General features: G+C 39.3%; 1 protein-coding gene across 1 annotated transcript; it reads left to right on the top strand.

The window, feature by feature from the left end:
* Nucleotides 1–522: 522 nt before the first annotated feature.
* Nucleotides 523–11765, top strand: DPPA2 (developmental pluripotency associated 2). The gene is made up of 7 exons (XM_027118749.1): nucleotides 523–546; nucleotides 2302–2449; nucleotides 4090–4250; nucleotides 4668–4721; nucleotides 5121–5379; nucleotides 8871–9066; nucleotides 11657–11765. Exons 1-7 carry the CDS (start codon nucleotides 523–525, stop codon nucleotides 11763–11765), a joined length of 951 nt encoding a protein of 316 aa, XP_026974550.1.
* Nucleotides 11766–14976: the final 3211 nt, after the last annotated feature.

The following is a 14976-nucleotide window of genomic DNA, read 5'->3' as shown; positions in this document are numbered from 1 at the left end:
TCTAGATCCAGAAGAGATCATGTTATCCAGTCCCTACAATCTAAATCTAATCTCCCAGTGAGTGACACACCCATGGGCATAAATCAGTTATAAAATACCTTTGAACTTCTATTCCCTCCACAAAGCATCATTCAATCCATCACCAATATTGTTTACAAAGATTGTTTATTTGTTTGTAACTTGTCAACAAGTGTTTGTCATTTTCAAGTTTCACCTAAGTCTCACCTTAAAGGAATAAAACCCAAAAATTTTTTTAAAAATCAGGAGTGATATTAATTACCCAATAACTTAACTCTTGCCTAATAGACAAGCCTGGGTATAAAACTGATGAAATTATCACACTGTCAGATAACAAGGGAGGGGGAAAAAGAGGAGGAAGGAAGACAGCTCTTCTGGAAAACAGGAAGTAGGAGACATTTGCTTATAAAAGGAGAAATTGGACTAGAAACCTCAGGTTAAGAGGATTAAATTGCAGATATCCTTAACATTGCCAGCTCTGCCTTTCTCTGAGAGTTCCTTGGAATGGCACACCCAAATTGTGAGAAGGTAAGTTTGGTTTGAATTTCATTTATTTTCCCACAGATTCACTTTTTAAAGCCTTTCTAGAGCTCACTTATATTTCCGTCTTTCTGGATGTAAGACATCTCTATCTGAGAATCCTCCCTTTGCAAGCGAATTATTACTTTTCTTTCATGTGATTGCGGTATACAACTTGGGTGAAAGTAAAAAAGGAGAAACTAAATATTTCTGTTCCTAGTTCAAAGTAAGATATTTATTTTGTAGAAAGACATGTTGTAGCTGGGCAAGATAAAACGGTAAAGAAATGGAGAGCTGCCATAAAAAGAAAGTGAAAAGGGTAACGTGGATAAGGTCAGAAAGTGACGTGACTAGTAGGTTTCTTTCCCCCAGGAGTAAGAAGCAAACCTACTACCAATGGCCTTGGTACCAAAGGGTTTCCTGACTAGGCTTGGGTAGTCCTGGACTAGAGGAAAATATAAATTGAGTAGGTTTCATAGGTATTTGCAGGGGCCACTATACCGGGCTAGAGAACTGAATTGGCCAATATGAAGTATATGATTATGGGCAAGTCATATAGCTGCTTACCTCTTGAGTGGAGTGATACTCTCCCAATAATGTCCTTTTTTTTTTTAAGCTGACCAGTGAAATGTTTCCTGGAGTGCTTTGAAAAAGTAGTCTACAAAGGCAAAATCCTTTTTGTTAGCTAAAGTGCAGAGCAAGGGGAAGTCTTTGAAGAGATTTAAACCGGCTGCAGAGGGACGGGCGGGAGGGGAGTGGGGGGACGGGGACGGGCCTGGCCGCATCGGATACACTTAGCTGTTCAGATAAAAGAATATTGCAATTGAGCTGGAATGGAGTTTATTCACCCTTGGATTGGAGAGGAAAAGCTAGAAACTTAAGCATATGTGACTCTATGTTATTGGTCATTTAATTTCTGAGCCTCAGTTGCCTAATTTCTAAAATATGTAAACGAATAAATTACTACAAGTATGTTATAGGAGTAAATGAGAAATACAAAAAGCTCCTGGCACAGTGCATGTGGACTGTACAAAACCAGTAAATAACAGTTCCTTCCTACCTATCCATTTTTATCTTTCATTCATGAAATTGTTAAAAGAACACTGAGTGTCCACTCTGTGCTGGGCACTGTGTAAGCCCTGCGATAGCAATGGAGGGTAAGACAGATACCTTTGCTCCCCTCTGGTCGTGGGGCTGAAACAAGGTTGGTATGGCTGAAGCTCAGAAAGCTCAGGGCTCTTAAGCTGGAAAGGCAGGCAGGGGGCCCGACTGTTCAAGAACTTACAGGCTACACCAGGGAGTTTTGTCTTTTAACTGAAGTATTTTGAACAAGCAGGAGAGCAGTCTGCAGAAAGGAGCCAGAATGGGTTGGAATCACAGGAGATTACTGATCCTGCCAGTGATGATAACGTGAATCACACAAGATGAAAAGGCAGAAACACCTTCTACACAGATTTAGGAGATAAAATGAAAGTATTTGGTGTTTTAACTGATGGAGAGGAAGGCCATGAAGGAAATGGTTTCCCCAAACCCAAGATCTATGCTTTAATTTCCTCTTATCATCCACATGTAAATCTGCTTTTGCCCATTTCCTCATTGTTTTTCCCATCTAATAAAGGGCCTATGAATCAATACCAAATTCAGCGAATCTCAGTCTCTCCATCCAGCTATTGGCTTCTCTTATTCATTAGTTGTGCCATGAAAGTAAATATGTTAGTTGTACAGCATTAAATGAGAATCAGTGATTGAGCCTTGCTTTTCCAGAATTTCTTTGAAGAGGTCTTAGGTGAAGAAAATATGGTTCTTACATTGATTCCAGTTAATGAGGAAATTGTTGAAGACCATCTAACGGAACCAAGTGTTTCTTCAACTTCAGAAGTCAAAGTGGAGTCACTGAGTCCAGATAACCAAGGTATGAGAACAACAGGGTGAGCTCAGTTTGCTGCTCCTCCAGCTCTGGAAGATTCTTCTTCCCCTGTCCTTTAACTATGCAACACCCAGCTTAAATCTCACCTTGATTATCTGTGGTAGGAGATTTCTCAAACTCTCATACTGCTCATTTGCTAAGCACCATTACTGTCTTGCTTTTAAAAAGACACAAAAACTAGGCATGTGGGCTTCCCTGGTGGCGCAGTGGTTGAGAGTCCGCCTGCCGATGCAGGGGACACAGATTCGTGCCCTGGTCCGGGAAGATCCCACATGCCGCGGAGCGGCTGGGCCCGTGAGCCATGGCCACTGAGCCTGCGCGTTCGGGGCCTGTGCTCCGCAACGGGAGAGGCCACAACAGTGAGAAGCCCGCGTACCGCGCAAAAAAAAAAAAAAAAAAAAAACCAAACAAAAACCCAAAAAACTAGGCATGTGGAGTGCTTTGGACAGAGCATGACCTCATGGGGCAGCTAGATGTGAGCTCAAATTCCCAACCCATGAAGCTCAATCTTCTTTCCATTTTTACATACTTCTTATGAAAACCAAATCATTCCGAGCTTTTTTCATTTTCTTTTATTTCGAGCTTTTTTGAGATATAACTGACACATAAAACATGGTGTAATTTTAAGGTGTACAGGGTGATGATTGACGTACATATATATTGCAAAATGATTACCAAAATAAGGCTAATTAACACATCCATCACCTCACTTAGTTAACTTTTCCCCCACTGTGGTGAGAACATTTTAAGATTTACTGTCTTCTCAATTTTTAAGCATACATTATATGATTAACTGTAGTCACCATGCTATACATTAGATCCCTAGAACTTACTCATAACTGAAAATTTGTACCCTTTGATCAACATCTTCCCATTTCCCCTACTCCCAATTCCTGGCAACCACCAATCTACTCTCCGTTCCTGAGTTCAGCCTTTTTAGATTCCACATATAAGATCAGATGGTATTTGGGAGACTAAATCATTTTGAAAAGCATCTAGTCTTTTGCTTGGTGAGCAATTGTTGATCAAATATCTAGCAGCTCTTAATATGATACTTTGTATCAGGGCTTCATATGAAGGCATTGAATAAGTATTTTCAGAATGATTTTATTTTGGGGGCAAATAACGAGGGCTTCCAGATAAAGTAGACAGTGATAAGTTAAGCAAAGTGATGTGAGACAAGGTACATTTTCTCTGTAGAGAAAAATGAGGCAGGTTGACAGAATGGAGGACCATTGTTGGATGAGGTGGTTTTAATTGTTTCTGTAGGGACAGATATTTTGTGGTCCAACATCTACACATTTTGGAGGAGCAATCCAATATAATGTTCTATCCAGGTGGTTGTTTATCGCTGCAAAAAGCAGGTTGCTATAGGTAGTGTAAAAAAAGTGGAATTTAGAATTTCAAAATGTGTATTTGAGTTCCAGTTCTGCCATTTTAATGGTGGTGTGATCTTGGGCAAGTCCTTTAACTCCTGAATCTATTACCTTATTTGTAAGATGAAGAAAAATAGTTGATATGTATATGTACAAATTGAGTTATGAGAGATAAGTGAGAACTTCGTAAAATTTTAAAGAATTTACAAATATTACATTATTACTACTTTGGTTCTCTTCTTTTCTCAGTTCATCCTCCTCAAACAGATGAACAGTTCAAAGCTTGCCCAACATCTAGTTGTAGTAAACCAATTTATCCCTTGCCAACCATATTGCCTCCAATTAACAACGTGAGTCGGGACACTTTGCGGAAATGGTGCCAACAACTTAATTTGAGTACCGATGGTCAGGTGAGTGCACTGGTAGGAATCTCTGGTGCTTGCAACAAGTATGGGAGCTCTGCCAGCTTTTAATTTTTTAAATTAATTTTTAATTAATTAATTTTAAATTTATTTATTTATTTTTGGGTCTTCATTGTGGTGCATGGACTTCTCATTACGGTGGCTTCTCTTGTTGTGGAGCATGGGCTCTAGGTGTGCAGGCTTCAGTAGTTGTGGCATGTGGGTTTCAGTAGTTGTGGGCCTGGGGCTCTAGAGCATAGGCTCAGCAGTTGTGGTGCAGGGAATTAGTTGCTCCACGGCATGTGGGACCTTCCCGGACCAGGGATTGAACCCATGTCCCCTGTATTGGCAGGCAGATTCTTAACCACTGTGCCACCAGGGAAGTCTGCAGGTTTTAATTTTTATTTCCCTTCTTAATTTCCTTAGAAAATAGAGGTTTATCTGAGACTCCAGAAACATGCTTATCCTGAAAAAGATCAGGTGAGTGAGGAGTGTCATGATGTAAGTTCTGATTGTGAATTTTTCCTCCTCTTCACCATCTCTATATGGTGGCAAGGTTTCTCAACCAAGACAATTGACATTTCCAGCCAATTAATTTCTTTTTGTCCTGGGGCTTGTCCTGTGCATTTTAGGATGTTTAGTAGCCTAAATATCTATGGATTCTACCCACAGTCTGTCAGTGATCTCCCTCCCCCTATACACAGTTTTGACAATCAAAGTTTCTCTCAGTTAAGAACCACTGCTATGAGGGAACTAATATTCCTAAACCCTTCCCACACTGACATACACAGGTCAATGTACGAAGAATGATAAAATCAACCCAAATGTCCTTGGGACAGTGACGCTTCCCTGCATACTCATCGTGAATTCCATTTGCAGTATATTCCTGAATCATCACGGGAGGCCAGATTGCAGTCATGTCCAGGGAAACACAAGACGGTGACCAAGACAGCAAGTGTTCAGAAAAGGAAGATGAGTGAGAATGAGGAAAGGACTAACATGGTTGAAGTGATAACTTCAGCTCAGGCAGCCATGTTGGCAGCATGGTCAAGAATTGCTGCAAGAGCTGTTCAACCTAAGGCTGTAAATTCACGTCCCCTGCCTACCTCTGTTGAGTGCTTTCTGCCGCAAGCTTCCGGTAAGATCAACCTTAAAAAATGGTTACCATGCCAGGGAAAAAAGGCACACTTTTATTAGTCCAATACTGATGGTAGTTAAAGGGAAAGCGTTATTAAAATATCTGCAGATGGGACGTTAGGTTCATAGAGGGCTTATCTTGTGATTGATACAAAGCCAAGTTTTGCCTGAATGGCTCTCTGAGCCAGGTGGCTGAGTGGGGACACTTTCTCATCGCTAAGCACAGATCCAAGGTGGGAAGAAAGCATAATCTGGTAATGTGGTCAGCCACAGCCTGAGGTCTTCCCCTTTCTATTGGATCGGAAGAATTAATTAAAATGACCATGGTTCAAACCCTCGTCTTACCACTTCCTAGGTATGTGACATTGGCCAGTTACTCAGCATAAACCCTGGTATCCTGATTTATAAAATGAAGATTTCAGCTATTCTACTTGATAGAATGATTGTGAGGCTTATGAAATACAACTTGGTATCCTAAAAGTAGGCAATGATAATTAAAATATTTGGGGCCCCTGTCCTCTTGAGAAATCTCGAGAATAGCTTAGCCCCATCTTTCTCCAATTCCTGCTCCACTCTTTGATATTTCTGTTTTCATTTCCATCAGACCCTACCTCAGGCCAGCACAAAGTCATTCTCTTTTTTGGCTTGAATTCTTTTCCTCTCTCCATCCCATTTCCAGAGGTGTTCTGGATCCTCTTTTTCTATTATTAATTAACTTATTTATTTTTGGCTGCATTAGGTCTTCGTTGCTGCGGGCAGGCGATCTCTAGTTGCTGCGATCCGGGGCTACTCTTTGTGGCAGTGCGCAGGCTTCTCCTTGTGGTGGTGGCTTCTCCTGCTGCAGAGCACGGGCTCTAGGTGTGCGGGCTTCAGTAGTTGTGGCACGCAGGCTCAGAAGTTGTGGCTCGTGGGCTCTAGAGCGCAGGCTCAGCAGTTGTGGTGCATGAGCTTAGTTGCTCCGTGGCATGTGGGATCTTCCTGGGCCAGGGCTTGAACCTGTGTCTCCTGCATTGGAAGGTGGATTCTTAACCACTGCACCACCAGGGAAGCCCTACTCATCCTTTTAGTTCCTCTTCATTCAGCAGTTATCAAGCACCTACTGGGATCCAGGAATGTGCCTAGCCACATTCTTTAAATTACTCTTTTAAAATTTATTTTTTTAAATTTATTTTATTGAAGTGTAGTTGATTTACAATGTTGTGTTAATTCCTACTGTACAGCAAAGTGACTCAGTTATACATATACGTATACATTCTTTTTCATATTCTATTCCATTATGGTTTATCACAGGATATTGAATATAGTTCCATGTGCTATACAGTAAGGCCTTGTTTTTCATCCATTCTGTGTATAATAGTTTGCATCTGCTAATCCCAAACTCCCAATCCATCCCTCTCACACCTCCTCGCCCTTGGCAACCACAAGTCTGCGTTCTCTATGTCTGTGTGTCTGTTTCTGTTTTGTAGGTAAGTTCATTTGTGTCATATTTTAGATTCCACATGTAAGTGATATCATATGGTATTTATCTTTCTATTTATGACTTACTTAGTATGATAATCTCTAGGTACATCCATGTTGCTGCAAATGGCATTGTTTCATTCTTTTTTATGGCTAATACTCCATTGTGTATATGTGCCACATCTTTTTTATCTGTCAGTGGACACTTAGGTTGCTTCCATGTCTTGACTATTGTAAACAGCTCTGCAATGAACACTGGGGTGCATGTATTCTTTTGAACCATGTTTTTCTCCAGATATATGCCCAGGAGTGGGATTGCTGGATCACATGGTAGCTCTGTTTTTAGTTTTTTAAGGAACTCTGTACTGTTCTCCATAGTGGCTATACCAATTTACATTCCCACCAACAGTGTAGGAGGGTTCCGCCTTTTCTCCACATCCTCTCCGGCATTTGTTATTTGTAGACTTTTTAATGATGGCCATTCTGTATGGTGTGAGGTGGTACCTCAGTGTAGTTTTGATTTGCATTTCTCTAATAATTAGTGGTATTGAGCATCTTTTCATGTGCCCGTTGGTCACCTGTACGTCTTCTTTGGAGAAATGTCTATTTAGGTATTCTGCCCATTATTTGACTGGGTTGTTTGTCTTTTTGTTATGAACTGTTTGTATATTTCAGAAACTATGCCTTTGGCGGTCTTGTCATTTGCAGATATTTTCTCCCAGTTCATAAGTTTTTTTGTTTGTTTGTTTATGGTTTTCTTTGCTGTACAAAAGCTTGTAAGTTTGATTAGGCCCCATTTATTTATTTTTGCTTTTATTTCTTTTGCCTTGGGAAACTGACCTAAGAAAACACTGCTACAATTTATCAGAGAATGTTTTGCCTATGTTCTCTTATAGTATCATGTCTTATATTTAAGTCTTTAAGCCATTTTGAGTTTATTTTTGTATATGGTGTGAGTATGTGTTCTAACGTCATTGATTTACATGCAGCTGTCCAACTTTTCCAACACCATTTGCTGAAGAGGATGTCTTTTCTTTATTGTATATTCTTGCCTTCTTTGTCAAAGATTAATTGAGCATAGTGTGTGTGTTTATTTCTGGGCTCTCTATTCTGTTCCATTGATCCATATGTCTGTTTTTGTGCCAATACCATGCTGTTTTGTCTTTTTTTTTCATGCTGTTTTGATTACTGCAGATTTGTAGTGTTATCTGAAGTCTGGGAGAGTTATGCCTCCTACTTTGTTCTTTTTCCTCAGGATTGCTTTGGCAATTCTGGGTCTTTTATGGTTCAGTATAAACTGTAGGATTATTTTTTTAGTTCTGTGAAAAATCATGGGTTATTTGATAGGGATCACGTTAAATCTGTAGATTGCTTTGTGTAGTATGGCCATTTAAATAATATTAATTCTTCTAATCCAAGAGCGTGGTCATCTCTACTCTTATTTTATAGTCTGACTGGGGAGATTTTATAGATATTTTAAGCCTACAGTGATTGCTCCTTTCTCTCAATTTCAGACACTTGATATCTATAGGACTTACTACTCTGTTGTCTCTCAAATATCCCATTTCTCCAATTAGATTGTTCCTTAGACTTTTAAAAAAGATCCTTTTGCCTGTTTTCTATAGTTGAGGCAGTACAATGTAATGGTTAGGCAAATTGGCTGTGAATCAGAATACCTAGATCCTTGTTTTGGTTCTGGGAAAATTATGATATTTTAACACTGTAAGCTTCACTTACTTTACCTGTAAATAAGAAAAGTAAATAGAAAGCAAATATTAATGATGTTCTTAAGAATAAATGTATTAATACATGTAAGTCACTTAGCAAAATCCTGGACACAAAGCAAGTTTTCCAAAAGTTAATTGTTATTGTCCTCTGTGCTATGTAGTTTGTGAAGTTAGATTACACTGTCTTTTGGTCTACATTTTCCATGCTTCTCATTCAGTTGATTCAAGAGTGACTCACTGAGGGGTTGGATTGGGGTACGGTTACCTGATTGTAGCAGTTTATGTTTGCTTCTTTTTCCTTGCCTAGGTGTCCGGTGGTGTGTGGTCCATGGCAGACCACTCTTGGCAGACACAGAAGGTTGGGTTCGCCTGCAGTTCCATGCAGGTCAGACCTGGGTGCCTAACACTCCCAGGAGGATGATCTCTCTCTTCATGTTACCTGCCTGCACTTTCCCATCCCCAGACCTAGAAGATAATATGTTATGTCCTGAATGTGCTAAGAGGTAATCCTTAAGTATCTTTCTAAATATGACACACAGAACAATAGATGTCTAGATGGGTTTCTGAAAAATTTAGTAGGAGAAGGCAGAGGGCAAACATGCTGTTTTCTTAATTTGCCATATAGATCAGGCAAAAATAGGAAGCGAAAATAACTTAGCAGGGGCTTCCCTGGTGGCGCAGTGGTTAGGAATCCACCTGCCAATGCAGGGGACACGGGTTCGAGCCCTGGTCTGGGAAGATCCCACATGCTGCGGAGCAACTAAGCCCGTGCGCCACAACTACTGAGCCTGTGCTCTGGAGCCCGTGAGCCACAACTACTGAAGCCTGTGAGCCTATAGCCCGTGCTCTGCAACAAGAGAAGCCACTGCAATGAGAAGCCATGCACAGCGAGCCCCTGCTCGTCACAACTAGAGAAAAGCCCACATGCGGCAACGGAAACCCAATGCAGCCAAAAATAAAAATAAATAAAATAAATTAAAAAAAAATTAGCAGTGGATTAGAACTCAGATAAATGTGGCTTCTTCTTAGCAACCTTAACAAGGTAGTTGACAAGTTAAGACCTTAACTGCCTCGATTTTAGAGAGATCTGTTTTAAGAAAGAAAAAATTAGGTTCTCACCGTATGTCAGATACTTAGCTGGGGATACAAAAATTAGTAAGACAAAACCCATGTAGCATGCTGAGATGAAAATGAGTAAGAGATGCTATGAAACTATCTGGAAAGGACCTATATTGCAGTGACTTAGGGAAACTTCAGAAGGGATTACATGTACTGAGGAAGAGTTTACCAGTTAGAAAGTAAAAACTTGGGCATTTTGGTAGTCGAAACAGCCCCTACCAATACATGGAAGAATATGACCTGCTTCCATTGCAAATAGGCCAATATGATTGAAGCTTATATTGACAAATAAGTCTGAGAAGGGAAGGAGCAGACTATTGAAGGTTTTATATCTATATTAAAGGTCTCATATTATCCTGTGGGTCATAGTTTCTCAGTCACTTTTGGGACATAGATTTCTTTGAGAAAATAATGATAACAACATCTTCTCCACTCAAGAAAATACACATTGTGCATACACATAAGCAGTGCTTTGAGTTCTATATAGACGTGGAACTCATGAGCACAAAATTCAGCTTTTGGTGATAGAATTGGATGGAGGTGATGCAAGATGGGTGTGAAGGGAAATTAGATTTTTATTTTTTTATAGTTAAATATTTTTAAAATATTTATTTATTTGGCTGCATCAAGTCTTAGCTGCAACACACAGGCTCTTCACTGTGGCATGCAGGATCTTTCATTGCGGTGTGCGGGCTCTTTGTTGAGGCTCATGGGCTTCTTTCTAGCTGTGGAGTGTGGGCTTAGTAGTTGTAGCACATGCGGACTCAGTAGTTGTGGCACGCGGGCTCTAGAGCATGTGGGCTTTGTTGCCCCATGGCATGTGGGATCTTAGTTCCCAGACCAGGGATCGATCCTGCATCCCCTACATTGGAAGGCAGATTCTTAACCACTGGACCACCAGGGAAGTCCTGAGGTTTTTTTGTTTTTTAAGAAAGTAGATTGAAATCTTGTGACAGAGACTAGATTGGAGTGTCAGAGATTACTATAATAATTCTGGAAAGATGTAATTTATGACCTTGGTAAAGAATTTGAAGCGGAATGGGACAAATGTAAGAGTTGCAGGAGTATAGAGAACAGAATGCCATCTTATTAGAGGAAAGGCAGAAGTTCAGTTCAAGGGCAAAGAATGATACATGGGACATGCTTCACATGGGTCTAGTGTTCAGAGAAGTATGGGTTAGAGAGAAACATCTTTGGGAGTCATTAACATGCAAACTGAACATAAGAATATGTAAGAATTAGAAGGGACTGCAGAAGAACCTTAAAAGAGAATCAGCTTATCGATGGCAGGTGAGCAATGAAGACTGAAAAAGTGCAGTTAGAGGTTGGGAAATAAATGAGAAAAAAAGCAACGGGTTGAGAGTTTCAGAAGGAAATAGTTGGTAGTGAGATGGCCGTGTAAGATTATGGTTAATGCAGTGTTGCTGGGAACGTGAGTTTGGTACACCATTGGCGGTCTTTTTGAGAGTATGTTGAGAGGGTCAGGTGATAGTTGGAGCAGATCATGTGAAAAACTAGGAACAGGTCATATTGATGATCTCTACTACCTGAGCTAGAGGAGATAGCAGTTAGTTGAGGCAGTAATATCAAAGGAGCTTGTTTGTGTCTTCCCTTCCTTCCGTCCTTCCTTCCCTCCTCTGTTTCTTTTTAATTTTTAATGGGAATACCAAGAGTAGTGTGAACAGAGAGAGGATGTGGGGAGAAGCTGTGAGGAGGAAAGGGAGAGTATGAAGATAAAGGAAGTAGAACCAATTGTAGTTTAGAGAATAGGAGCCCTGATATTAAGTGGACAATGTTGTTCCTTTGCTTATTACATAAAATCTTTTTACCCACCATCCTAGGGTTGTGGGGCAAACTACTCACAAACTCCAGAAGGGTATTCCTCATTTTACTGGTCATTTTCAAGGGGCTGGTATGTAATGGTCTACCTTATTCTAACCATTTTCCAAAATTTTTTTCTGACTTGCTTTATAGGAATAAGAAAATTATGAAAAGATTAATTGCAATGGGGAAGAAGAAGAAACCTGGTTTGGACATACCAACATCATTGCTTTTAGATGGGCCATGTCTTAATACAAAATAAATGGTTAGCGGAGGAGAAGGGGTGGGGTGTGGATGAAATGTGTGAAGGGGGTAATTGTATGGTAATGATGGTAACTAGACTTATATCAGTTTTGTAGTGTACACAAATATCGAATTACTATGTTGTACACCTGTAACATAACGTTATATACCAATTTTACCTCAATATAAAAAAATGTTTGTTAGCATACACCAGTGAAGCCACCAATCCTGGACTTTTGTTTGTTGGGAAGTCTTTGATTATGATTCAAACTCCTTACTAGTAATCATGAAAAAAAAAAGAGATAAATGATGGAGAGCCCACAGTTAAAGTGACTTGCATCCCAATGATTGCTATGCTCTGTCTTCGCCATCCTCAATGTTGCCTGATGCTTTAAGTACAGATGGGAATGTCTGGATTCTGTACTGAGGTTTACCAAAAAATGACTGTTACTGCTGCTTCAAGTACTAGCTATATAGAATGTAATTTGGTTTTATTTTAGTTAATAGATTTTTGTTTTTTTAGCAGTCTTAAGCTTTCAGAAAAATTGAGCAGAAAGTACAGAATTCTCAAACACCACCCCTCCTCCCCACCCCATTTCCTCTACTATCAACATCCCGCCCCCCGAGAGGCACAGTTGTTGAACCTACATTGACCCATCATTGTCACCCAAAGCCCATAGTTTATATTAGGGTTCATTCTTTGTGTTGTACACTCTATGGGTTTTGACCAATGTATAATGACATACTTATCATTTTAGTGTCATACAAAATAGTTTCACTGTGCTATAAAAATGTTCTGTGCTCCACCTATTTAATACTTTCTCCCCCCAGCTCCAGACCACTGATCTTCCTGTCGGCATAGCTTTGCCTCTTTACAGAATGTCATACATTTGGAATCATACAGTAGCCTTTTCAGATTGACTTCTTTCACAACAGGAAATGTATTTAAAATTCTTTCATGTTTTTTCATGGCTGGATTGCCCACTTTTTAATGCTGAATACTCCATTGCTTGGGTGTACCATAATTTATCCATTCACATATTGAAGGCCACCTTGGTTGCTTCCAAGTTTTGGCAATTATGAATAAAGCTTCTATAAACATTTGTGTGCAGGTTTTTGTGTGAACATACATTTTCAGCTCATTTGGATAAATATCAAGGAACATGATTTTTGAATCATAAGAGTATGTTTAGTTTTGTAATAAATTGCCAAACTATCTTCCAAAATGGCTGTACCCTTTTACATTCCCACCAGCAATGAATGAGAGTTCCTTCTGCTCCACATCTTCCCTAGCATTTGGGGTTGTCAGGGCTTTGGATTTTGGCCATTCTATCTTATTTTTTTAATAAATTTATTTATTTTATTTATTTATTTTTGGCTGCGTTGGGTCTTCGTTGCTGCACACAGGCTTTCTTTAGTTGCAGCAAGTGGGGGCTACTCTTTGTTGCAGTGTGCGGGCTTCTCATTGCGGTGGCTTCTTTTTGTTAATTTTTCTGGATTAATTAGTATATTTAGAAAATCGACGTTCAACATGATTGATATAGATGGATTAAGATCTGTATTTGTTTTCATCACCCTCTTTTTGAATTTTTTTGTCTTCCCCTCTTTTCCTTCTCATTTTAGTTGAACGTTTTATATGACTCCATTTTTTCCCCTCTCCTGTATATCAATTACACTTTCACTACTGTTTTTTCTTTGTGTGTGCTTGCCCTTGAGTTTGCTATGGTTACTAGCAATCAAGTTCTTTTTCTTTTCTTTTTTAAATATAAGTCTTTTTTTAAAAAATGAATTTATTTATTATTTATTTTTGGCTACATAGGGTCTTTGTTGCTGTGTGTGGGCTTTCTCTAGTTGCGGTGAGCAGGGGCTACTCTTTGTTGCAGTGTGCAGGCTTCTCATTGCGGTAGCTTCTCTTGCTGCAGAGTATAGGCTCTAGGCGCGTGGGCTTCAGTAGTTGTGGCACACAGGCTCAGTAGTTGTAGCTTGCGGGCTCTAGAGTGCAGGCTCAGTAGTTGTGGCACACAGGCTTAGTTGATCCGTGGCATGTGGGATCTTCCTGGACCAGGGCTCAAACCCGTGTCCCCTGCATTGGCAGGCAGATTCTTAACCACTGTGCCACCAGGGAAGTCCCTAGGCTCTTTTTCAAATAACAATATAGCAATTCACAAGTATTGCAAGTGCCTTGTAATATAGTATTTCCAACTCCTACTTCTCCCTTATAACATTGCTGTCATTCATTTTATTTATCCATTTATTTATTTTGAACAAACGTATGTTAGATCAATTAGGAATAAGAAAAAGAAAAGATTTATCTCCTTTTACTTCTTCTCTAGAACTCTTCTTTAGAGCTGAGTTTCTGACCTATATCATATTCTTTCTGAAGATTTTTTTATAAAGAATCCAGGTTTATTAAGCCAGACATTAATTTGCAAGAGATTTGTAAAACAATGTTACTCTTCTGACTAAATTTCTTTATGAAAATATATTATTTTTCATAAAGATATTTATGTTAACATGTAATGGGTTTATTATTTTTAGTGAAAAAATATTTTTAAAAGTTACTCAGTTTTAATGTCTAATTTGGCAAATATTGATAGACAAACAAAATCTCAATAATTCTCAATAATTTTTAAGAGTGTGAAGGAGTTCCAAGACCAAAACAGTTGAGAATAGTTGATCTAGTCCAACCCTCTCTCTCTTGCTCCCCCAATTTTTAGAGGCTTGGAGTGGGAAGGGGCCCTTCCCAGGAAGATTGTGGCTCTGGTCCTGACACTCCATATTTGGTGAAAGCCTTTGAAAAAGATACCTCCTCTCTGGTGTATTCACTCTCTCTTCATTGGGTCCTTATCTGGATTTAAATGTCTTTGAACTTTTTTAAAAAAGGCCTTTCTCTATATATATACTTTCTTCCACCTAACAATTGCTAGGTCCTTGTAACAAACTTCTTGAAGAAATTGTTTACACTCATATCCCTACTTTCTCATCTTTCACTCACTCATTCAATATATATTTATTGAGAGCTATGTACCATATAGAGTTTTAAGTGCTCATAACTCAACAATGAATTAAACAAAATCCTTGTTCTTTTAAATCTTACATTCTAGTGAGGGTAGACATGTCCAGAAAAATTGTCCAAAACTTGTAAATGGGCAGAAGAGGATTACTGGGTCATCTTTCATTGTAGTGCTGGGGTATACCTTTGATTGCCTTTATATTGACTAAGCTATCAT

This window comes from Aethalodelphis obliquidens, unplaced genomic scaffold (assembly GCF_003676395.1).
Source record: "Aethalodelphis obliquidens isolate GAN/ISIS:26980383/991018 unplaced genomic scaffold, ASM367639v1 scaffold1, whole genome shotgun sequence".
NCBI classification, from domain to species: domain Eukaryota; kingdom Metazoa; phylum Chordata; class Mammalia; order Artiodactyla; family Delphinidae; genus Aethalodelphis; species Aethalodelphis obliquidens.
Note: the sequence above shows the minus strand (reverse complement) of the source record. Positions and strands in the feature narration are given on the sequence as shown.